General features: G+C 38.0%; 1 protein-coding gene across 2 annotated transcripts; it reads right to left on the bottom strand.

Moving 5' to 3' along the window:
* LOC127455461 (tectonin beta-propeller repeat-containing protein 2-like) lies at positions 1 to 26,718 on the bottom strand. Of its 2 annotated transcripts, XM_051723380.1 has the most exons (20): positions 26,582 to 26,718; positions 25,810 to 26,067; positions 25,561 to 25,689; positions 23,665 to 23,796; positions 23,345 to 23,502; positions 22,667 to 22,973; positions 22,348 to 22,480; positions 20,250 to 20,711; positions 19,083 to 19,831; positions 17,877 to 18,060; positions 14,508 to 14,681; positions 13,336 to 13,516; positions 12,911 to 13,052; positions 12,518 to 12,758; positions 12,281 to 12,370; positions 10,027 to 10,260; positions 3,728 to 3,876; positions 1,870 to 2,011; positions 1,539 to 1,688; positions 1 to 1,423 (listed from the first exon to the last, which is right to left on the bottom strand). In XM_051723380.1, the coding sequence occupies exons 2-20, from the start codon at positions 26,026 to 26,028 to the stop codon at positions 1,272 to 1,274; spliced, it is 4,128 nt and encodes a 1,375-aa protein (XP_051579340.1). In that variant the 5' UTR covers positions 26,029 to 26,067; positions 26,582 to 26,718; the 3' UTR covers positions 1 to 1,271. The 2 variants fall into 2 exon arrangements, with proteins under 2 accessions (XP_051579340.1, XP_051579341.1); XM_051723381.1 differs by lacking the exons at positions 23,345 to 23,502; positions 25,810 to 26,067; positions 26,582 to 26,718.

Here is a 26,718-nt window from a genome sequence, read left to right as displayed (position 1 = left end):
TCAACATAGGCAGACATTTATTTGTAAACATTTTAATTTTGGAAGTTTGTCATGACTAAACATGGAGTAAAGACTGCAGAGGTTCATGGTGAATATGTGTTCACATTCAGCTGCATATTCACCACAATGGCGCAGCAATGTACCACATTTATCACTTTAATCCAACTTACAATACAGTCTGTGCAAATAAATGAGGAACTGAAAATCTTTTGGGGTAGAACTGGTCTGGCAAGTTCAACGCAATGGCATATGTAATGTACGAATAGCCAAAAGCAAACCAAATGACAGGAAAAACAACTTGCAAGTGCTTGCATGGCCATTTCAATCTCCTGTTTGCAGATGATGCATTACAGAGGTGTCAAAAGGAAGATTTACAAATACTTCACAAAGTCAGACAGTAAAGAGAGAGAGGAAATTAAACATCAGACTTTGCACTGGATTAATATTTAGATATCTATGATAGATTACTGATCAAGATGCATTCTTTATATGGACGTATTTAAGGAATGCTTGTCCAGCATAAAAATACAGTTTTTTTCATAACAGGCTATGATAGATTCTATCAACCAAGTAGTAAATTGTAATATTGTTTTCTGTTTTAACTGTTAAAAGTCAAACTGTCCATTTAAAATACCTCACATTTAACTGCAACATACCACTACAGTGCAGTTGGAGGTAAATCAGAGACCATTTTCTCTTTAAGACTCACGTTACATCTATGTGCCAAATGTTACCATGATTTTATGCCTACCAAGTAAAAAAAAAAGACTCTGCCTTTCCAAATGCCCACTTGTTGGTTAGTATGAACTATATTGTGATATATATGCTTCCTGTACCCATTATGATGTATTCAAGTGTATTTGGTCAATATAGAGATATTTACATAACGTATGCATCTAAAGCAGTAGACCACAACTAAAAACGGATTCACATTAAATTTTTCACTATGTAGCGAGCAAAGTGCATTAGCATGTAAACGGAGCCTCAATACAAATAACGAAATAACTGGACTAACTGTGCATGTGGATATTAAAACATAATAAATGTGGGTCGGATAAAACAACATGGGTAAAACCAAGTTTGCAAAGTGGCATTTTTAAATTTTTATCTATGACATCAAACCTGCAGACAGGTTTCAGAAGTGTGTCATACACTCATGAGAGAAAACATTACCAATCCTTTTGCATTAATGTATCCTAAAGTGCCTACAAAGAAATAAAACAGCTTTGACAGAACAGTGATTCTGGGGGGTATGACACCATTTGTGGCATCTAAATCACCTCCCACTCTTCCTCCAGCTCCTCTCCACTAAGAGAACCCATGTTGCCATGGTTTTCACCCTTATTGAGTTGCAGAATCTTGGTCAGTCGCTGGTTAAGAGCACCAGCAGGAGTAACTGCCCATAGTTCATCCATAGGACTCACTGCAAAAGAAGGGCATCTTGGTCAGTTCTACTAATTTCTGTGTTAGAGGATCAGTTGGCCAATAGCCAATCATATTAGTAGACATTTTAGCTCTATTTGATTGTAAATATTCACCAGCAAGCCAGCTGACCAATCCTGGAATCTTTTTCCAATAGTCTCCAGCAGGGTTCTTCTCTGTAATACCGTATCGCCGAGCCACTTCACCGTTAGGAAGGCGAACCCAAGCAGTCTTCATGCTCAATACCAGTTGACTCGCCTGAAGTCCTATAAAAGTTTAACTTTCTTTTAAACTTGAACTGACAACTAAGTAAATGCATTCCTGTTCTAATTAAACCCCTACTGTATGTAAATGAGTTTACCTTTTGAATCAGGCCATCAATCGCAATGCAGGAATAATAAACATATTAAATGGACAAAACAATGAGATTGTGTAATTAAGATTTACCAGGAATGTGCTCCCAGGCGGTCCCAACAGGCATCTCTTCCGTGATACCAATGCGTACATGCACATTGCCTCTGTTATCCAGCGCCCACAGCATGCGGTCATTAGGACTGGTCTGAATTTTCATCAGATGAAGCCCAGCAGGCTGCTCAAAAGAACATGGGGATTAGAAAAAAAGCACTTACAACTGGAGAATTAAAGGAATAGTTCACCCAAAAATAAATATTTTGTCATTACTTACCCTCATGTCATTACAAACCGGTATGACTTTCTTTCTTATGCGGAACACAAAATAAGATGTTTTAAAGAATATCATGGACTCGTTTTATGTTTTTATCAAAAAGTGCCTTGTTCTCGTGATCACTTGAATTGGAATATGACACAGGAATTGCATGGACTACTTTTTTGATACGCTTGGGCCCTTTTTTAAGCTTTAAAGTGAGTCTCTATCAATAGGTATTGTATTAAAAAAGACAGCCTGCATTATTCATTAAAACTAAGCATGTGAATCGATACATTTTTTAAAACTAATTAATCGCAGTTTTCTGTTTAATATCAATTAATCAAGGTACATGAAAACAAACATTAAAATATAATCATAAATATATTTACTTTATACTTTGTCTCAAAGAACTTGCAAGAATCATCTTTTATTTTAATTATTAAAATATGTTTTTTTTGCAGACAGAGTTAAATTAGACACATTTTTACAGGTATAAATCTTTAATACAAATATCTGTACACATGCCATAAAATCAGTGGATATGCTGTAATAAAAAAAGGTTGGGCAAAATCTTCTGGCATTTTCCAGTGGACTATAATACTAGGATCAAATGGGCAGATTTAATACGTATCAAGCTTTTTTGGAAAGATCAATTTAAGTGTACATTTCCAATGCATTATTAGATACTACACATACAGATACAAAACAAATTGAATGCTGAAGTTTAATTTGCTGTAGTTTAAAATCTCACAACTATTATTTTCTATCAAGCACACGCTAGGTCTCTTTCGTGCAGTTTTGACACTGGTTCAGATGACAGTGAGACAGTGTTTTCGGGCAATGCAAAGAAATACAGTGCGAAAGCTTGCCCGTATCGCTCCCACATCTGGCTCACCTCTTGCAGGTGAAGTCTCCATTCTCTGTACAGTAAATCCGCTCCTGTGTTTATTATGCCTGGGACATGCGTTGCACATAATAAATAAGTGTGCACTGCTTCACACAAAGAGTTTCTGTGCTAGGATGTGCAGTCGAGTCGAGCGTGTACATCCTGGAAATTTATATATGCCAATTTTTAGGAAGTAAAAAAAACCCCCGCTACTGCATTAAATTTCCCAACCCTTATTAAAACATTTCATTTTGTGTTCCTCTTAAGAAAGAAAGTCAAAGAACGACATGAGGGTGAGTAAATTATGACAGAATTTTCATTTTTGGGTTAACTATATGATTTTTCAAAGGGTCAAATAATCCAACATTGGGTTTATACCAAATGAAAGGTAAGTTTTTACATGACTGTTCATCAAAAAATTACAATCACTGTTAAAAATAATGCAAATGTAGATTCAGTATGAGGCTGCATTACAGTAAGTGAAATATAACTACTAAATTCTCAATTGTGAAGAATCAGAAGAGATTTAAATGTACATATTTATTTAATTTAATTTCAAAATTGAGCTGATTTGATAGCAACTCAAACAGGAAAACCGACATTAAACTTACTACAGACAATAAATGTGATATAAGTTTGATCTGTCTTCAAGTAATATACCACTGGATGCATGTACAGTAAGCCTGTCTACATTGCAAAGTTTATTATGCAGCCAGTACAGTCAAGCACAGGTGAAACTGTTGTTTGTTTACCTGCTCAGGAGGTTCAATGCAGATCCATGCAGGGAGCATCATGCTGGGGTTCATAGGTTGAGTTCCAACCCGAAAATACACCATGCCATTAGCATCACATGCCCAAACGTTTTGACTGCCACAGGACAAACTGAGAAACCGCACGTGCCCTGTGAGTGGGCATTAAAGAGAATAAGACAGAGAGAGATTTCAGTATAGACAGGTCAACTAACACATACCAGATGGGTGAAACCCCAGGAAGTTTAAACCCAACTGTAAGGTACATAAAGTTTTGCCATAATAAAAGGATGACCAGTGGGACACAAACAACAAGTTTAAGGGTTAGGATTAGGGTCAATATTAGGGTAAGTGTTAATATTCAGCCATCACAATCCATCAGGTGGTGACTGACAGAACACACCGTGACCTTGTGCAGTGTGTCTGACTTAAGCTCCTGAAACCATACATCACATTTGGCACCATTTCAATAATGTATATGCCAAGGACATCCATGGCCAATTTTCCAAACTAAAACCCTGTGATTATAAAGCAATGTCATTTGGAGAGTAGCTTACATTTAGCAGGACAGTGGGGGGGAGTCTAGAACTGTACGCAGCTATTCTTTGACGTCATAGAGCATAACGACGGCTTTGTTTTAAGGACTTAGATAGCTAATCTTAACACAACATGCGATACACTGACACAAATTTTCTCTTTTCTTTCCATATCAACACTGTCCTGTCCATGTCATTACATTTTCTATTAGTGTTTGTTACAGTGTAATTACATATGTAAGTACTAAGTAATATGATTGTGCTTAATATTTTATAATTATGATTAACAATATGTAATATGGACACTGCAATGTCACTGTTCGTATACAGTGGCCCCAGAAAGCTGCATGAATATCATTGTATTACATATCAGGTGACATTCATTTTAAAGAAGATACACTTTATAAAGCAAAAATTTCACAAAAAATAATTTTGTTTATACATTCTAAAACAATAGATATACAGTTCAAAATAAAGCTATTTGGACACATTCTAGTTGTCAGACAATATAAATTAATAATAAATGTTAAACAAATGTAGAAAAGGTCAAGCAGTTTGTTTGCAGATGCCACTTGGTTTGATATTTTGTTCTCTAGCAATTAAATTCATACATTTGTGTGTGGCTTAAGTCTCCAAATATTCTTTGGTGGCCACTGTGACTACGAATCTATTTCAAACTGAATATATTTCCAGTCACCAATCCAAAACTGAAAAACTCCTAAAATCTACTTTATCTCCTATTGATGTTGTGTTTCACATTCTTTCACTGGGCTGATAGTATTAAACACGCCTATCTACCAAATCAATAGGAAGAACATTGTGGGGGTCTGATGAACACAATGAATGAAAACAATAGATTGCTTATATGTCATCACACCCGTGGCCTTTGGTCACAAGAGCTCTTTGCACGCTGTGCTGAATCATTATGAATAGAACAAGATAAAGCAAAGCTGACACTTCAATTCACAGGATGGACTTTTTCAAAGCCATTAGTGTTTTTTATTTAGTAGCATTTTAAGGGCTTTCCTGAAACATCTTAATGAGAATAAGAGACACAGTACACTTGAAGGTTCATGAGATTTAGACTCTTGCCACATGATTATTACAAAAACCATAACTATTTCCTTTGATTGTAATTGTGATTGCAATTATTAATTTGCGAGGCATAAAAACTCTAAATAAATATAGATTTTAAAGTGGCACAACATCTAGCAAATCCAAAACAATTCCAAATGACCAAAAATGCTTTTCAGTGTGGTTCTAATGTTTCTTCAGGTGCTGTTTCTTCAGCACATTTTTTTGTGTGCAACCACGAACAAAAGTGAAACATACACTCACTGAGCACTTTATTAGGAACACCTGTACACCTACTTAGTCATGCAATTATCTAATCAGCCAATTGTGTGGCACCAGTGCAATGCATAAAATCATGCATATACGGGTCAGGAGCTTCAGTTAATGTTCAGATTAACCATCAGAATGGGGAAAAAATTTGATCTCAGTGATTTCAACCATGGCATGATTGTTGGTGCCAGATGGGCAGGTTTGAGTATTTCTGTAACTGCTGATCTCCTGGGATTTTCACACACAACATTCTCTAGAGCAGGGTTCCTCAAAAGGTGGCCCGCGGGCCAAATGTTTGGCCCACGCTTAAGGCCTGTTCACACCAAATCCGTGATGATTTTGTGAGACAAACTTCCAACAAAAGGTCTATATACAGAGTGTGTAAAAAAGAAAAATTCAAAACAATTTCACCCCTGTACAGTAGGTGGCGCTGTTGCTGTTCTACAAACATTTATACCAGTCTCATTATGCCCGCACCTTCAGCTGTTAGAGATTAATATATTGAACGCTATTAAAGCATTTGTTTACCTAATTTGGAATGACTGTTTCATTATGTTCTTTCCATGGTGTCAATGCATTCTGAGGAGTATATAATCTGTGTTTTTATGCAAGTGAGATGAGTAAAGAGCACAGTTGCATAAATATAAGTCCTATTTATCTTTGCACATGTATTTTGCTTCGAGTATATTCCAAACGGACTTCTGAAGTCAATAACTCTTTTTATAATGTCTGGATTAATGCCTGGATAACATAATACAAATACACTTGGAATAGTGCACATTAAGAATAAAATTGTACAGAAAAAAAATATAATGCATTGCCTAATATTAAAAATAATATCACAATCAATAATCACAATATTTTTTTATTGAAATTTTTGCAATTCTTTGTTATATTATCCTTAAGAACAATAACAATATTAATGCTAATAGGTCTAATAATTGAATCTGCAATTAAGGAAAGTGCAGGGAGTAGATTCCGTTTGGAGATGTGCAGGAACAGTTGACTCGCATGGAGGACATGGAGATCCAGATTGTTCATTAAACTTTTTTTTCTTCCAGCAGACAAAGTTGTGTAATTTTTTGTATCTGTATACAAACAAAATGTTCCTAATTGGTTGAATAAATAAAACAGTCTACTAATACTGAGAAAAAGTACACATAAAAATCAGAATCTTTATGTGTGACTCTTTAAATAATAAAAACAACAACAGTAATAATAATAATAATATTAATCATAGCAGCAGCACAAAAAAGTGTATCATTACATTGATGGCAGTGGCCCTTGACTTTGTATTGTTGACAGAATTTTGCCCTTGGTGAAACTAATTGGGGAACCTGCTCTAGAGTTTACTCAGAATTGTGCCAAAAACAAAAATCCTCCAGTGAGCGGCAGTTCTGTGGATGAAAACGCCTTGCTGATGAGAGAGGTCAACAGAAAATAGCCAGACTGGTTTGAGCTGACAGAAAGTCTAGGTTAACTCAGATAACCACTCTGTACAATTATAGTGAGCAGAATACCATCTCAGAATGCACAACACGTCGAACCTTGAGGCGGATGGGCTACAACAGCAGAAGACCATGTCTGGCACATTTTTAGGACCACAGTTCTCCCAACGAAGTGCTCAGTGAGTGTAAATGCGTGTAAAGTTGACTGCATAAAACTCGGCAGTCATTACTGATAGACCTATAGACTAATTTAAACTTCTGATGCTAGTGACGCAGAAATTACACACCTCAGTCAGCTTTAATTATGGCAGCCATAATTCTAATTATTTATTTTTTTGGCTAACTGTTTAGCTAACATCCAAAGAATCTGCATGTTTATCCAGACACTTCATTAGACCAACTGAAGTCCAACAACACATGTGTCTTGGTTTAAAGGAAACATGAAGGAAACATCATGTGTTCAGTCTGTTTGTACCCAGTCTAAAAATGATCATACATCCAGGACTAGCCCCAGACTTGTCCTTCATATTGTCACCCAACGCAAACAACCCGAGACGAGCAGAGCTACAGTTGCTCCCATCACATGGCTCTGCCTATTTGTGTCTCCATCCTCTCACAGCACAAACACACATGCACAGACACACACTTGCATTCCATAAACAAATGCCTCATGCTGTTGATTTAACACTGATTGTAATGCAGTGCAAGCCATGTAATTAAAATATGTCTGATATAATCGGATTACATCAGCCTGCATTGTCATTTCACAGTGGATACCCGAACAGTTAACAAATAGAGGTGTATGGATGGTTGCATTGTTTACGTTCGACACAGGTTGACATTTTGAACTTTTTTCCAATATGCTGATTTTTTGAGTGAGTGTTTGTTTAGTGCATACCTGATGTCTAATCACTGCAAAACTCAATCTCTTTCTTTCATGAACTTTGACACATAGCTTTCCGGCTTTATTACAAAACATGTGTTATGCAAGAACCACCTGCTCCAATTAAAAATATAAACAGCACCCTTAGTAACAGGCGGTTTTGATACATGAAACCGTTGCTTGCTTTTCAACTTGTTGGAAGCTCACTGATCCCAAGAAATGGTAATTAAAGGAGGAATTAAATGTACATTTCATTACAAACCTCTTAAAGTGAAAGAGAAGTAATGCTAAGTGTCTTTAAGAAAAGCATATCCTCAGTGGGTGTGGGCTGTTTGCTCATGAATACGACATAAGTTGGTCAGCAGCATACTGTGTGAACAGGCAGGGGACATGGAAATCTGAAGCAGGAGGGAACAGGAGAGGGTCCCCTGTGAGGTATGTGTGATATGCATCATTCCGTCACACATGACCTGTGCAAATGACACTTGAGAACTTGAAGAGCAGTAAAATCTAACCAAATAATCAGAATCATGTGTCAAACACATCATCATGAGGACGACTATTTATGGCATAGTTCACCCAAAAATGTAAATTCTTTCATCATTTACTCACCCTCATGCCATCCCAGATGTATATGACATTCTTTCTTCTGCAGAACACAAACGAAGATTTTAACAAGAAAATCTCAGCTCTGTAGGTCCATACAATGCAAGTGAATGGTGACCAGAACTTTGAAGCTCCAAAAAGCACAGACGGTCATAGTAAAAGTAATCCATACGACTCCAGGGGTTAAATTAATGTCTTCTAAAGCGACATGATCACTTTGGGTGAGAAACAGATCAATATTTAAGTCCTTTTCACTATAAGTGTTTGCTTTTAGTTGCTCTCTAATGAACGTAAATGAGAGGACCAAGTTCACACAGCCTCTCGAGTGAAGTAAGCGCGTTGGTATGTTCACGCGAGAAGTGACACAATACAACCGGAAGTGCGGTTTGGTTTATTTACAACAGAACGCTGTTCACAAGCTTCATTGGTTTTGCTTTCATTTGAACATGCCAAATGCATGAACTCATCTTATGAACACGCACTAGAGAACGACCAGAAGTAAACAATTATAGTGAAAAGAACTTAAATATAGATTTTTTTCTAACCCAAAGCGATCTTATCGCTTACGAAGACATTAATTAAACCACTGGAGTCATATGGATTACGTTTATGCTGCCTTTATAAGCTTTTTGGAGATTCAAAGTTTTGGTCAACATTCACTAGCATTGTATGGAGCTAAAGAGCTGAGATATTCTTCTAAAAATCTTCATTGTGTTCAGAAGAAGAAAGAAAGTCATTCACATCTGAGATGACATGAGTATGAGTAAATGATGATAATTTTCATTTTTGGGTGAACTATCCCTTTAAGTGCTATCATAGTGAGCGCACACACATAAGCACAAAAATAATTGTGGCAGATATTTCTCTTTATTTCAAAAGATCGCTTTCATGAGGATGATATACTGTAAATAAAATCAGCTTTACAGCCTGATCAAGTGAATCTTACTAAGTGTGTCATGAATATGTCCGGGTCACCCCAAAATCTAAATAAATAAATAAATATATCTTGCTTATAAAAAAGGCAATTTTTAGAATTAGGATTACCTTAATTATGATGATAATTAACCCATTAATATAGAACTATTTAAACCATTTTAACTAATTAACCCATTTGGGACCATTTTTTGCAATGTAAGCAAGGACTAAACATGAAAAGTCTGTTAAAAACGCATGTAAAGACAGTGTTGTTCTAGAGCAGATTAAGTCCTCAATCAACTTTATACTGATTTAATAACAAATATTTCATGACAATTAAACACCATCACCCCCTTCCTCAGTACCACTATGCAAAACAATCGAATTCTTATTACTGTAACACTGTTTAAATTGTAAACTATGTACACTTTTTTTTTTTTTTTTTTGGTATTTACTTGATCAATCTAATCTAGATTTTCAGTTTGGTGTTTTCACATTTCATGAGTTTAAATTTAGCCGGCATGTGACCCACTGATAAAACCATTGTCTATGGAAAGAAAATTCTCTTACCGAGTTGGCTGAGATCCAGCAGTGTCCAGTGCATTCCTGTGAGGCAACAGGCTGATAAAGAGCGGATGTGGACACGGCCATAGTGATCTAAGCCCCACAGAGCATCACGGCAGGCCGAGAGCTGCACCATCTCTACATCTGGAGGGAACTGAATGTTGAAGGGCCGCATCTGTAGGTCCTGATCCTGGATGCAGAACAGGTCTTTCCTGCTCTGGCCTAACCACAGGAAACTCCCTGTGAAGACACCAAGACATACTATGAGATGAGTTTTGAAGACATCAGAGAGTCTAAGCTGGTTCTTACAAATGTGGTTGGGCTAAAGTTAAAGGCATAGTTCACCCAAAAATAACAATTCTCTCATCATTTACACACCCTCATGCCATCCCAGATGTGTATGACTTTCTTTCTTCTGCTGAACACAAACAAAATTTTTAGAAGAATATTTCAGCTCTGTAGGTCCATACAATGCAAGTGAATGGTGGCCAGAACTTTAAAGCTCCATAAAGCATAAAAAGGCCAGGGCTTGACATTAACTTTTTTGGCTCACCAGTCACTGTGGCTAGAGGTATTCCAAAGTCACTGGCCACTCAGAATTTTCACTAGCCAAAATGGAGACTGTAACTGCATGCACTTATTTTGGATATTTTATTTGAACAAGAATTATATGAGTTCAGCAGTACACAGGCCTAGTGATTTAAGTAATATTTAGAATACCTGAATGCAAACATGACAGTTAGAACAGGAGTAGGATAGAACAAGGGGAAAACATTGTCAATAATTTTTCCATCTGTCCATGGAAGCCCAGATTAAACTTTTCTAAATTGTACTTGCCTATACAAATGTTTACCATTTTTTAACAAAGACATTTGTAATAATCAGGCCATAACCACAGGTCAGACCATGAATGGAACCACAATACTGCGGTTAGGCTAATGTAGATAGTCTTTCTAAAAAATACTCTAGTTTATTTTTTGAAAATATAAAAACTAATGAAAAACTAATAGCCTTGAAACCTTTAACTACAACTTTCACAGTTAATAATTCCATGAAGTAAAAAAGGAGATATTGGGTAGATTAAACTTCATTTACTTTCATTGCATCTTTTTCCAAAAAAGGAAAAATACATGAATCTTTTTTTCCTTCATGGACTGAATAATTATTATTAATAAAAATGAAGTCTTATGGACTCACCCTAATCAATTTAATATGCATATATAGCAGATACCAGTTAGCGTTACTGCAGTTAAATCATTTTATTTTGGATGATGATGTGTATTTTAAAAACCTTGTAATAGATGTCGATGCATGGCGCACTGTTATCTCTTTACCTCATCAGTACTGTTTATAATGTCAAGGCTATCTAGCAGTTTGAGAGGTTCGACTTCCTCCATACAGAGCTTTTTACTAGAACGTTCTTTGTAGAATTCAAACGGGTCACATAAGTTTAGAGGCCTCCGCCAGCTGCCGCAATAACGAAGCCCGACTGAATCACGCAAGTTTCAGTCTGCGCTGTCCCAGAGCTCTGGTTCTATCTCTGGAGCACGCTGATGTGCGCTGCGGCGGTTCATGCAAAACCACGCTTCATTCGCCTCGTGGAGATGCACGTGTCAGATATGAGAAGGATATTTACTGCTTATAAAGCACTGAACGTGAGATGAATACAATTAAATTTGCTTGGCTGCGGCTACCTGCCAAATTGGCTAGTAAGAGTGACGGAGTTACCCACAACTGCCGATTTCTACCTGCATTTGGCGGGTGGGTGGGTGTTAATGTCAAGCCTTGAAAAAGGCAGCATAAAAGTAATCCATACGACCCCAGTGGTTAAATCCATATCTTAAGAAGCGATATCATAGGTGTGGGTGAGAAACAGATTACCCACACCTATCAAATCGCTTCTGAAGATATGGATTTAACCACTGGAGTCGTATGGATTACTTTCCTGCTGCCTTTATGTGCGTTTTGGACCTTCAAAGTTCTGGTCACCATTCACTTGCATTGGATGGACCTACAGAGCTTAGACATCCTTCTAAAAATCTTTGCCATCTGGGATGGCATGAGGGTGAGTAAATGATGAGAGAATTTTAATTTTTAAGTAACCTATCCCTTTAAGCTAGAGAGTAGAAATAATGACCATACATAGGCAGTCTACAAAGTTGTGATGTAAGCAACCAAAGTACAACTATGTTTCATGGTTTCCTGTTGGACACCAGATACCACAGGGGCATGAATGTGAAGAGGTGGGATATCTACATACCTTCTTTGGCTGGAACAGCAGAGGAGAACACAAAGGACCATTTCGTGGCAGAGGCTGTTCCTCTGGGTACAACATTCCTCCAAAATGTACCTGCATGAAAATAAATATAAAATAATGAACGTCAGCATAAAACTGACAGGGGCTTTGTGATATTTAAAAATATAAATAGTCTAAAAGACATCAGCCAATAAAACAGAATATTTAAATTTTAAGCTACCAGTGCTACACGTGACATACCAATGAGGCTGCCCTTGGCCACATGGAACTCATTGTGTCCAGAAGCAATCCAGACACCATTGCTGCTCACGCTGATGAGGCTGGGCTGGCACTGGGAGTGCTGGGAGAGAAAGGCCACACGAAGACGCTCTGCCACCCGCTCCACTGGAGCTCTAGTAGCCGTGGCTACATTCTGTGTAGCCTGGATCAGAGTCTGGAACAGACTGCCCTGATCAAACACCACATAGTCTGTGATGCTTACCTATTAGGAAAGATATTGAAGAAAATTGCAACCACGAGATGGTTCATATTTGTAGTCTTTAGTGTCTTATTTTTATCCAAAAAGCAGGCCAACACTGAGAACCACTGATCTAGAGATTTGTCAAAAGGTAGTGTTTAACATACAGTATGTACCTGCCACCAGTGGTCATCTTCACCCTGGGGCTTTTTAGCTGTGACCCCTGTTCTGAAATATAGGCTGCCACTGGTGTCTAGTGCCCAGGCTGTGCTGTTCTCACCCAGAGCAATACAGATAGGTTCCAGACCTTGGCTCTCACTGAGAACAAACAAACAACATTAGAATATACAGTATTTTCACTTCAGTATTTTCACTTTCACTTAATGCCCTTCTGTACAAAAGATATCAACATGCCTTTAAATATATCAATTATCATCTGACAAGAACTAAAATTTGGCAGCCTATATACAAAATATTCATTATGAATATAAAGCAGTTCTATTCAAAATAATGCAGTTATAATGGATAAGGTTAGATCTAGCTTACAGTCCTTTATATCTGTCCACAATCTGATCATGGAAAATCGGGATCAAAGACATACCTGACGGTGTCATACTTCCACTGCTCCCCCTCTGCACAGTAGCTGCTGAGACCCTCTCTGTAAAACACCCCCCTCTGCTCGCTCAGTGCCCACACCACACTGCCCCGTGCTGCCATCTGCGCCATAGGGCAAGGACAGTCCACCTTCACTGACCGAGCACATGGCCTGTCTGCACTTAGCCCTGAGTACACATAAAAAGCAGCAATAGTATTTCAGCTATTTAAATGTATACTTTAAATGAATGGTATATATATACAAGTATGAAATTAGTCTGGTTGGTTAAACTTTCTGATGAAATCCGAAACTATTTGAGAACTGGCATAAAGGAGAACTTTCACATCACATTTCCAAAAACATGACTCTTCTAATACATGATTCCTGTAAACAACAGGTCCTGCAGGAGGTGGAGTTCAAAAGTCTGAATCCACTTCAGTTTTCTAATTTAACTTTTAAAATTTAACATTTTCTTATCGGATTAGTGATCTATAGATATATAGAGCAGAATCTTAAATATTTCTTATTAATTTATATTATTTATGTCATTGCTTTGTTTTACATTTTTCAAAACCCTTTTGAACCCCACTGTATATGTTCATTATTACAGTAATACACAGTACTGCAGCTTATGACCTCTGCTGGACTGGCAGATGTCATTTTGGGATGATAAGGCTTTAACAGAGCTGTGAGGTAACTGGCACCGCCAGCACGAGGCTAGCTGCCCTTGATTATGCTCTTCACTATTACATAAGAGCCAAAGCAGAGCCCAGCCCAAAGTAACACTTCTTTAGAGTAAAGAAATCAGGGAGAAAAACAGGGAAAAACCTAGTATAACAATGCACATACAAATGCCATATGCAGCATGACTATTGCTTATGCCATTGTTGCTAGTTTAGCTTTCCAAACACAATGGGCTATTAACCAAGTACATACTATACCATCTAGTGGGCAAAAAGTGAAACGGCACCTGAAAACTTTTGATTTCACCTGCGGTTCTGTACCTTACAGTTATGTCAAACCATAGCGAAATATTACAAAATGGCAAATTATGAATTTATTTACAGAACAACAAATTATAATAAATTCAAAGTCACTGCAAAACACTCAACGATGAGCTTTAAGTAATCATTCAGAAGGGATCTGTCATCATAACCTGAGGTCATCATTTTTCACACCTGTCTGTAGGTAAAGGTCACCATCGGTGCGAATGAGCCATGCAGTGTCATCACCAAGTGCAACGAAAGCCGTGTCATCCAGGGCTTTGTACCAGTGTCTCTTTCCCTTGATGGTGACTTTCCCACAAGCGTAAGCAGTCATAGTCTTCTGCTCCACCTTCCAAAGCAATGAGCCTGAGAAAACACAACAGTGGGATCAGATCCAAAGGTTTATTGTTGTCAGCAAATTACATGTTTTTATTTACAAAATTTCAATTTAGATAAACTATTGTTGTAAAATACCAATTGAAAACAGAGGGTTGAAATAGCAATATAAAAGGTAGCTTTTATGTGACCATGTTGCTACATACAAATCTTAACACACACTGTAAAAAATTATTTTGTGAAGTAAATATAGCATAGAAGATTAAATACTTTCTACACTGAATAAGTTTAAAGGATTAGTTCACCCAAAAGTGAAAATTCTCTCATGATTTACTCACCCTTATGCCATCCCAGATGTGTATGACTTACTTTCTTCTGCAGAGCACAAATTAAGATTTTTAGAAGAATTTCTCAGCTCTTTTGGTCCAGACAATGCAAGTGAGTGGGTGCCAATATTTTGACGCTCCAAAAATCACATAGGTCAGCATAAAAGTAATCCATATGACTCCAGTGGTTAAATTAATGTCTTCAGAAGCGATTTGATAGGTCTAGGTAAAAAACAGATCAATATTTCAGTCAATTTTTACTTCAAATTCTCCTCCCTGCTCAGTCAATCTCCACTTTAACCCTGCATTCCAAATGGGATAAATCCACCTCCGAAGGGCACTTCGAAGGGGGAATGATTGTGACCGCCATGTTGAAGGGTTGTTCCAAACCGAAGGGCTCATAAATAGCTGATGAACACTTCGCTGCTGAGCAGACCGGAACCGGAGCATATGTCACAAATCTGGATGTTTGCCAAGTGTAATTTAGTGTAAATTAAACCAGCTGCAACTGCATTATGTTTCTATAAACAAAAACATGTGACATCCCTTCATCTTCATAGTCTACAAAAGCTTTTAAATATTACTATGAACTATTTAAAATTTTAAACCCCTGTCTTTTTGTTTGAAACTGGCTAATGCTTGTGTTATTTTACTGTAAATTCGCTGGATTAGTTATTCTAAAGGAGTTAAAATAAAATAATAATACACAATGGCATTTTATTTATTTAATAAATGCACTGTAGTAGACTTCTTGTTTATTGGTTTATTTTTTTATAAAAATTAATAAAACAAATTTTAAACATGAAGCTTAATTTTTTCATAAGTCATAAAGATTTAAATGATTTCTTTTCAGTTTGCATTCTGAAAGCAGTTAGTGATGCAAAATCATATTTAAATATTTCTGATGAAGTGCAGGTGATGTTCATTAGCGTCAGCCTTTGTGCGACAGCAGTGGCTCCTTTTGCTAGTTGGCTTGGAAAGATGATGCTGAAGTTTGTTTCGAATTACCGATATTTTTGAGCCCTACATCCTTCAACCTTCCGAAGCTCTCACTCTGGAGGATAAACCCTCTGAATGGATTAGGGAAAAGGGATGAGCCCTTCTGAATTGAACGCACCCTAACTTTCACATTCTTCTTCTTGTGTTTTTCGTGATTCACATTCTTCATGTATATGCCCCCTACTGGGCAGGAAGGAGAATTTCTAGCAAAAATGTACTTAAATATTGATCTGTTTGTCACCCACACCTATCACTTCTGATGATATTGATTTAGCCACTGGAGTCATATGGATTGCTTTTATGCTGACCTATGTGATTTTTGGAGCGTCAAAATGTTGGCACCCATTCACTTGCATTGTCTGGACCAAAAGAGCTGAGAAATTCCTCAAAAAATCTTCATTTGTGTTCTGCTGGAGAGAGAAAGTCATACACATCCGGGATGGCATAAGGGTGAGTAAATGATGAGAGAATTTTCATTTTTGGGTGAACTAATCCCTTTAAGCGTGAACTTGAAAATATGAAGTAAATTCTAAATATGTACTCAATTCAAACATTTAAAAATGTAAGCTCTAGTTTCTAAGTAAATATTATTTATGATTGTTTGTTATCTTCACAATGCGTTATGATGTACCAATCCTAAAATAGAAAACCTTGTCATATTTATTCTCTAATTTGAGTAAATTTCAAATGTAAATAAGTACATTTTACTTAAATTTTTCCCAGCATTCGCCAGGCTTTAATAATTAATGATCTTGCATGGTTTCACTGTTTGCATGTTCATTTAAGCCATTTTTTATTGCTGGTTTTGATGATACCTTTGGTAACTGCTTGTTTTGTGAAGTCTGAAGTTAATTTTCTACTCAAAATTGCCCATTCATTAGGGCTGCACGATTATGATGAAAATCATAATTGATGATCATTTCACTTGATACTGTAATTGCAATTATTCATTTCAATTAAAATACATATTGTGGGCAACTGCATGCCATATTCTTTATGTAGGCTACACATCCAAAACAAGATGATAATTGTTCCTGAATTGCTTTATTGCATAAAAAACAAGTGTTTTCAAATTTTGTTTACATTTTGAATAAATTATACACAGAAAGTGTGCAACACAACAATACTAGAATACTAGGTTGTTGTTTCTGATATGCTAAACTAATTTAAACAGATTTTCTGATTGTGTATTGCATGCATGCACATTTCTGATTGTCTATTGCAAGAAAAGAATATATCTAAATTGAATGATGTAACTGACACTTTTCATGATTAGTTAATTACAGCAGCTGTAATTGTAATCTCGATAATTCTTTCGACTAATTGTGCAGCTCTATGTTCATGATCCAAAAAATTATCTGCTGATTGTTACGTCATTGTGTTTTGTGCACCAAGTATTGAGGTCTGAGTGCGCAACTCTGTATCTTGTTTCAATCACCTGTAATGCAAGGTGATGTTGTCTAATAGACTATATAGCATGCATTAAGCTTTCCTGTGAAAGGTTTAAGTATGTCATGTGGTATGAGACACAGGAAAGCTCAAAATGTTAAGTTCTCTAATGAAATGTTCATTGAAATTTTGCTACGTTTATTTAAGTACCATGTACATCAGATTTGTATGTAAAAGTTACTGTATTAACTCAAGTTAAATGTACTCACTCACTTTAATCAATATTATGTCATAAAATAAAGTTGATTTAATTTTATACCAATAAAATGTACTTTAAAAAACTGTGCAAAAACTTGTGAAATAAAAGTTAAGTAAATCTTACTAGTCATTTTTTCAGTGCATTTCAATCTAAAGATTAAAAGTAATAATTAAAAGTTAAAAAAAAAATACAAAAATCCCAAGACTAATCTTAGTCTAGAGTCCTCAAAACCATCAAAAAGTGCTTGCTTACCTGATGGGGACAAAGCCACCTGATGGACATTTTCCTCAAACTTTTGCCAGCTCAAGCTACTGTTTGGAAGACCACTGCAGAAAAGACCTCCTTTACAGTCCAGACACCAGATATACCGGTCTGTCACGACTAGACTGAGGATGCCACAGCCAGGCCCACTGTAACCCATCCAGCTTTCAGCCAACTTTAAAAAGAAATATATTTATAATGTTTTTGCACTTATGACTACATACTATATGTTTTATATGTAGTTGTTTTTCTGAAAACAGCCATGGACATTACTACAGTGTTATACAAATACATTTATGACAAGGCTTGTTACAACCTTCCTACTTGTCTGTTACATGTTATTACTCATTTATTACATAATATTACAGAGTTTCTGTAGGTTTCATGAAGTTAAACTCAAGACCCTTTTAAGACCAACTAAACTTAAATATACCAGAATTTTTTGTATATTTAAATGTAAATGGACAGTTATACTATGTATGGTAAGATTTAAAAGCTTACAAAATTATCTGTTGGTCCTACAAATCATACAATCAAGTTGCATATACATATACAACATTTAATATTGTTACATCATAGGGGGCCTGGGTAGCTCAGCGAGTATTGACGCTGACTACCAACACTGGAGTCATGAGTTTGAATCCAGGGCATGCTGAGTGACTCCAGCCAGGTCTCCTAAGCAACCAAATTGGCCCGGTTGCTAGGGAGGGTAGAGTCACATGGGGTAACCTTCTCGTGGTTGCTATAATGTGTGGTTCTCGCTTTCGGTGGGGCGCATGGTGAGTTGTGCGTGGATGCCGCGGAGAATAGCATGAAGCCTCCACATGCACTACGTCTCTGCGGTAACAAGCTCAACAAGCTACGTGATAAGATGCGCGGATTGACGTCTTAGACTGAGATTCATCCTCCGCCACCCGGATTGAGGCGAGTCACTACGCCACCACGAAGACTTAGAGTGCATTGGGAATTGGGCATTCCAAATTGGGGAGAAAAGGGGAGAAAAATAAATAAATAAATAAATACTGTTCCATCATGAATCTAAGATATCTGGCTCCAACTTAAGACAGAATTTTTTTTAGACTTGCAGAATCTCTATATTATGCAAAAGAGCCTCAATTTTGATCTGATACTGGTCTGTGGACTTATTAGCTCCCAAGATGTTTCCCTCTTGAGAACCATGTTAGTCAGGTCTCTAACCTGATCAGCTTTGAGGAGCTGCGTCTCTTCATCCTCTTTCTTCTTAGCAGCTGAGCCCTGAAGACTCAGAGCATTTAGTCCATCGCCCAGACTAGCACTGGATGGCACTCCGTGGGCATAAATGTCCTCCTCATCACTAGAGGGCGTTGGCTCAGGTTCAGGAGAGTAACCCAGTGGCCTAATGGGATCATAAGACAAGTCCAAGTTAAAGTCACCATGTAAACTCTCCGTAGATTGTTGCGCAGAATCCTGCATGGGGTTCTTGCCCTCCTTCATGTGCTCCTCCATAATGTCCTGATCATCAGCTGCCTGCATATATGAAAAGGTGCATTCCAAGAGTATGTCCACATCAGGAGTAGTTGCAATGAGGGGCTCATTTTCAGCAAATACATCCCCGTTTTCAATATACGGCTGACACTCCATGTCATGCAGAGGGAGAGATGTCAGGCAAGGGGGTTGTGTCTCTGCTGTTTGGTTAACTGGAACCTGATCAGGCTCTAGGTTCTGGTTCAGTGAGGGTTCTGGAGGGCTCTGAAGTGGGAAGGCATCAGAACTGTGAGTTTCTTCATAGACTGAACCCTCCTGGTCGGGCGAGCTGGTGCTGTGGAGGTCGAGGCTGCTGCACAGTAGGCTGATATGTTCATAAGGAGGCTCGCTCATGGGTGTGTAAAGAACATCACTGCCTGCACCGTCCTGACTAAACATGCTCTCCGACCAGCTGCTGCGCTCACTGACACAGTTCCCACTCTCTACAAAGTCACAAAGAGGAAGGGAGAAGATCATTGGACTCACAAAGATATATAAACTAGATTTGAAGGAAAAATTTAAGTCAACCTGAAATGGCATTTGCAACCCATTTTACATTTTACTGTGACATATTTCTGAGAGAATATTTCACAAGAAAAAAGATAAGGTGGGATTTTATCCATCAGCAATTTATTGGATCATAACAATTAGACCAGGAATGTATTTATAGGGTCAATTTTAATTTCATGTTGTCTGCTGTTCAGTTAGAATAGTTAGACTCTGCACTGTTCAGCCTCAAAACTTTTCAAGGGTGCTTTTGTCACATTTTGATGTCTTCCCATATATCATTGTTGTTTTATGTGAAGGCATAATATCATAACATGGTGAGTGCTACATGTGATACAGCTTTGATACTCTTACCCTGCCTTCTCCTCTTGCCCTTCTTCTTCAGCTTAATGGCCTTGACCACCAGCTCCTGCTGGAAATCCTCCTGGGTTATAGTGCTGTATCGGTTGGAGGAGAGCTCTGAGGTGGAGGCATCTGTGGCAGTCAACATCCCCTGAGCACTTTCCCATGATGTGATGGAGCTGCTGCGACTGCGGGACTCCAGTGTACCCAAGCTAACCTGCTGCTGCTCCTCTACGTCCTCAGTGACCTCCAGAGCCTCGACAGCTTGACTGAATTCCTCATGCTGCTGCTCCTCCTGCACCTCCTCCAACTCCTGGACACCCTCACGCACCTCCTCTGAATTGGGACTTGCTTGAGTGTCCTGCTCTGTAATGATGGGCATGGTTCTAATTGGCTGAGCTGTTTCCACGGCACCGTTAGGGGGCAGCAGAATGGTGGGTGTGGAAAGAGGGGATCTGTAGGAGTGGTCTAAAACTGTGACAAAGGGAGAGAGAGATCAAGAGAAAGATAGATTAGTATACATTGGTAGGGCCCTGTGATTTCCACATTGTGGAAAACACGGATGGAATCGCAGAATCCAGTCATAAAAACGGAATTAATTATAAAATGCGGAATGTCACGGAATTTGACATATTTGGGATTAAATTAATGTATAAATGCACAATTAATCAAACTAAAATTGTGATATGTACTTGTGTGATGATTAAACCACAAAAGGCTGAGATTTAATGAAACAAATATACGGTCTGCATGAGCTGCGTGTTTCAACAGTAAGTGAATGCGAGAAGCCACTGCTTATACACTAACTTCATCATTAACATCATTAGTGTGTGTATTAATCACAAAGAGCAGAGCACTTTATTCACTGTGAAGCACGTAGCACATGCAGACTTTATATTTATATAATTTAATCATAGCTTTTTGCAGTTTAATAAGCAAATTAGCTCATTTAGCAAACTGCTTTTCCTGAGGTGGGAAGTGAAGCCTTCAAAAACATCTGGTTTCTGGCAAAACGCCAAAATAAAAGCTCCATTTAACTAGAAGCTTGAAATTGAAAAAATGCGACAAATACTGTATATGACTTCTTTATAGTAAAATGTAATATTCAATCTAGTAACAGTAATAATTATATGCCAATAATACTTACATTATATTAAAGCAATATCTCAATCAAGAGTTTCATCACTGCTTTCATTAATACTGTGATGCTCTACTGTGCAGCACTGTATTTGACAAAATAATAATAATAAAATTAAATTAAAAAATCCAATTTTGGGTTTTGGATTGTGCTGTGATGATCAGTATAGACGCTCTTTATTCAATAAACAATAATGCAATGGTATGTTGAAAAGTAATTTTTCTGTTTTCATTTGATTAAAATTCAATGAATTAATTTGATTAGACTGTTTTTTTTAATGATAAAATGTAATTAACTTTAAAACCCAGAATTCAGAGAAGATAAAACAGAAAACACGAAATTTGGGAAAAAATAAAACGGAATTGGGAAAAAAATAAAATGGATTTCATAGGGACCTACATTGGTCCCCAAATATATTTGTACACTTAGGTCACACTTAAATGTAAGAATGTCATTGCATTAGATAACAAAATATCAAACTAAGTGACATTTATTTTAAAGAAAGAAAGCAAAAGCACACTATTCGAGCAAAACATTTCACAAAAAGTTTGTTCGATTTTTAATTACAGAAAAGTTATTTGGACACTTTTGGCTGTCAGACTCAGGGACAGAAGATTTGCTAATCATAATAATGGACAAAAATTATAACAATTGCAAAATTAGCTAAGAAAAGTTCTGAGAAAAAGCATAATTTCTTTGCAGATTTTATACTTATGGTATCTCATGCAATAAAATCCATGTTTGTTTAAGTGTGTGTGAGAGGGAGAGAAAGTGAGAGAGAAATGCATCAACAAACACTACATAAGGTATGATTCAAACCATTTCATTCTATGAAGCATGACTAAGTAAAAACATAGCAATTATTACAGTGCCAAGGGCAAAACATGCTTTTTCCCCTTAATGTCTGAGTACTGCTGATGGAGCAGAGTGCATGACTAAAACTACCATTATGGCATCAGAACTGCAACTCACAGTTGGAAACCAATCCCTCAGGGCAATTTGAGATCCGCAGAATGTCCCGATCTCCTTTCAGAATGAAGATTTCATTCTCAGTGCATGACACAGACACTATATCTCCACTGCTTTCCAATCCTCCAATGATAACCTTTGAAAGAATGAGGAACAATATTACAAATTATCTTTGCATTGACAAACACTCAAAGCGCATTTCAGTTTAGATGCTGATTGACCGACTGTGAGTAAATCCTCATATTGAAACAATATACATTTTGTTATAGAATGACTCAAACTGAATTTTATTTAAACAGAGATCTAGAATAAATATTCATACCTGATTGGTGCAGTCCACAACATAAACACTGTATTCATTCCAGCTGAGGACCCAGCCCTCTTTCAGGAAGCAGCTAACCAATCCCAACTGTCTGTCTGAAGGTCTGTAGCCACCGGTGGGGCCTGAACGTGGGAAGAGCTCAAACTGAGGTACTTCCTGATTAAAGAGGGGCTTTAGGACATGTGTCTCCCCCACACGACCTCTCACATCAGTCCTCCACAGACGCAACCCTGGCCTGGCAGCATAAACCACCAGATCGCTCTGCTTGCACAGAGCTGGTTGGAAGCAGGCACCAAACTTGCCATTGCTTTAAAAAGAAAGACAAATATCAAGAACTGTACATAAGTGGGTTAAGTTACTGAGCTTAAAATCACTACTAATGAACTAATGGGAGGAAAATATGAGTAAGGGGCCGTTCACGCAGAATGCATTTACGTCCGTCTGCACTGTTTTTCAATTGTTTTTCTATGTAAACATGCGATAGACAGACATCTTTGACAGTTGCACCATGCATTTCTAAGACGCCGTGCCAAGTTAAAAGAACTTGATTTTTATTTAAATGAGTCTTGAGACACCTGCGTTCTGCTCCACTCAACTATCTTTTTCAGGTGCGAGGACGCGTTCCAACTCTAACACTTGACGGTCACTTTCAGGAAAACATGGGTTGAGGTGTTATACCTTTTTCGTGGTTTAGTGCCCAGCTGCTGATGCGACTGCTCTTGTGTATAGAAGAGCATTGATCGCTGATGGGATGAAACCAGAAGGACTTTCTGATTGTACTCCAACTGAACTATTGCTGAAGGCTCTTCAAAGAGAATCACTGGGTTACACACTCCCTAAAGAACACAGAACATGCACCCATTCTCAGCCATTAAACACTGTGAAAAATTCTACACTCCAAAACTGTCACTTGCGTATATATGAATGCCAGGAATATTTAGAAGGGCTGGGCCTAGCAAAGACATGCTTTAAGACATTTGACCCAAAATCAGGCTTACCTGGTCCAGGTCCACAGCAGAGTAGACCACCTTCCCTTTATCATCACCAGAGAAGAGCTTCATACCATTAGCACTCCATGCTAGAGCTGTAATTGTGCTTTTGTGCAAGCCCACCACATCAAACCTTCTCAGCTGCAACAAGACCACAAAATTAGGGTGACACCATGCCTGCTTTACCAGTTCATCACTTTACAATCTTCTTTCATTGGATCAGTTAAACGTCTTTGCACTTTATGCTCTTTTATTATGTGGACAGTAGGGCTGGGTGATATGTCGATATACTGGATATCGTGGCGATGATATAAAGTGTTAATCTATAGAGATTATCGATTATATTGAGTATATCGCGTGTGTAAAAATCCATGTGCTTCACGTGAGACTTGATGAAACATGGACAGGGTTTGTTCTGCTGTCGCCCAAGCAAATTCATCATCTTATAATTGAATTATAATTATATTTATTTATCACACATTATACATTTGCACATATACAGTGAAACTCTTTTTTTTCTCATATCCCAGCTAAACTGGGGTCAGAGTGTAGGGTCAGCCATGATACGGCGCCCCTGGAGCAGATAGGGTCAAGGGCCTTGCTCAAGGGCCCAACAATGGCATCTTGGCAGTACTGAGGCTTGAACCCCTGACCTTCTGATCAGTAACCCAGAGCCTTAACCGCTGAGCTACCACTGCCCCCAATCTTGTGATAGGCTCTTCAAAAGCAATACATATGTTTCTCATCTGACACGCGCATTTGTTTCACGAGAGTGTGAGGCATGCTATTTCTGGAGCACGCAAGTGCGAGCGGGTCCAGCAGGCTTCCCAAAATTTGTGCTCCAAAGACAGGAGAACAAGCGGGATCACTCGTGCAATCATTTTTTACCCATGAAAAACCCTATTGGAAAAAGAGATCTCCAAAGAATGGGACAACTCCCAAACAAGTCAAGAAAATGAAGAGGCGGGGGCCTGGGTAGCTCAGGGAGTATTGACGCTGACTACCACCCCTGGAGTCGCGAGTTTGAATCCAGGGTGTGCTGAGTGACTCTAGCCAAGTCTCCAAAGCAACCAAATTGGCCCGGTTGCTAGGGAGGTAGAGTCACATGGGGTTACCTCCTCGTGGTTACTATAATGTGTGGTTCTCGCTCTCAGTGGGGCGCATGGTGAGTTGTGCGTGAATGGCGTGGAGAATAGCGTGGGCCTCCATACGCGCTATGTCTCCGCGGTAATGCGCTCAACAAGCCACGTGATAAAATGCGTGGATTGACGGTCTCAGACGCGGAGGCAACTGAGATTCGTCCTCCGCTTCCCGGATTGAAGCGAGTCACTACGCAACCACGAGGACTTAGAGCACACTGGGAATTGGACATTCCAAATTGGGGAGAAAAAAAAAGAAATAAAAAGAAAATGAAGAGGAGCATGTTATTAAAACAGTGACATCTGTGGTGTGCAAACTGTGTTGCATGACGATTATCACTCGTAATACAAGCAATCTGTTTTACGACCTCAAAATGAAGCATGCAAAATTTTTACATGTATTTAATAGATCAATTTTAATTGATTTTCCAGAAAACTTTTACTATATTGTGATATATTTCGATATTGCGATATAAATTTTGGTCATATTGCCCACTCCTAGTGGACAGAAAAAAAATAAACATTTTTGAACCACTGCTATATTTTGAATAATGATGTTACACCACATTTTAACCTTTATATTTGCAATTACACACATTTAAAGTTAAAATGTTATATATAATGAAATTATCGTGGAATCTTTGTCTAAATAATATAAAGTAAAATAAATAACAATTATGAAAAAAATAGACTCTCCACTTTAATGTCTCTCATTTAATAAAAAACCCTTGGAACTTGGTGTGTATATTAAGAAACTCAGCTGTACCTGTTTATTTCTGCCAGGCAATGGTGACACAAGCTGAAAGAAAACAACTCTGCCTGACGCTGTCCCAACAGCCACAAGATCATCAAAACAACTCAGCAACTTCACTGTAGTGATGGCCTCACATTTGCCCTATTACAAAAGAAATCAGATTTATTACATAAAACAAAATAAAAACAATACCTCAACAAAAGCCTAATTTCAGATCAACTGTAAGTGCAGACGTATGTGGAAATAGCACTGCTGTCTTACCTCTAAATTGTATTTATTAATCTGGCTTACTCTCCTGCAGTAAAGATACAGCATGCCAATGCTGCTGCCGATTGCAATATAATCAGTGTTGCTGTCCAAAGCAGTCAAGTAGACCAGCACAGTACGGAAACCTTTCTGTACTTTAGCAGGGATGGCATTGAGAAGGTAGTAGAGGGGGCAAAACTCCCTCAAGGGGAGTGGTGCTGGATGGGTTGTCATGATTACCCTATGGATCTGTGTTCCCACTGATGGAGAAATCTGGGCAAATAAAATAGCATACATTTTCAAATACAGAATTATAAAATGTCTATGCACTGCTAACCAATCAGAACAAAAAGGGTGTATTTACCAGCACAGTGCAGTGACAGGTTCATGGTGAAAAGAGAATCACAAGACAATTTTAACCATTCTAACCACACAATTCACTCGAGCATCTTTCCCCCATTTGAGGTCTACAGTATAGAGGCTTGATCATGATACATTTGTTTATGCAGGACAGTACGCTTTCATTGCATTGTTACTTGTGGCCTGTGCACTAGTACAGGCAGGGTGACAATGAGAAGTTATTCACACCAGTGTACATCTTTCCCTTTCCCGAAAGCAAGCCAGTGATACAATTGTTCAGTTTCTATTCTAAAGCGAAGCTACATATTAGTACAAAACATACATATCGTTTTCAGTTATCTGTAGATGGGCAGGTTGTCTAGTTAGCGAGCTGTCCACATGCAGTAAACTACTTGAGCTTTCACTCGATATTGGTGACTAAACTTACCACCGGGAAAAGTTCTCATTAATTCTGAACCGTAATCATCTGACAGTTTCTATTAGGGCGATCTGTTGACATTTCTGCTGCTCTGACAGATAGCTCTTGTTGACAATCACACGTGACTTCTTCTTTGTTTAAGCTTG

The sequence above is a fragment of the Myxocyprinus asiaticus genome, chromosome 17, assembly GCF_019703515.2.
Source record: "Myxocyprinus asiaticus isolate MX2 ecotype Aquarium Trade chromosome 17, UBuf_Myxa_2, whole genome shotgun sequence".
Lineage (NCBI taxonomy): Eukaryota > Metazoa > Chordata > Actinopteri > Cypriniformes > Catostomidae > Myxocyprinus > Myxocyprinus asiaticus.
The sequence above is the reverse complement of the archived record's forward strand: the minus strand, read 5'-3'. Positions and strand labels throughout refer to the sequence as shown.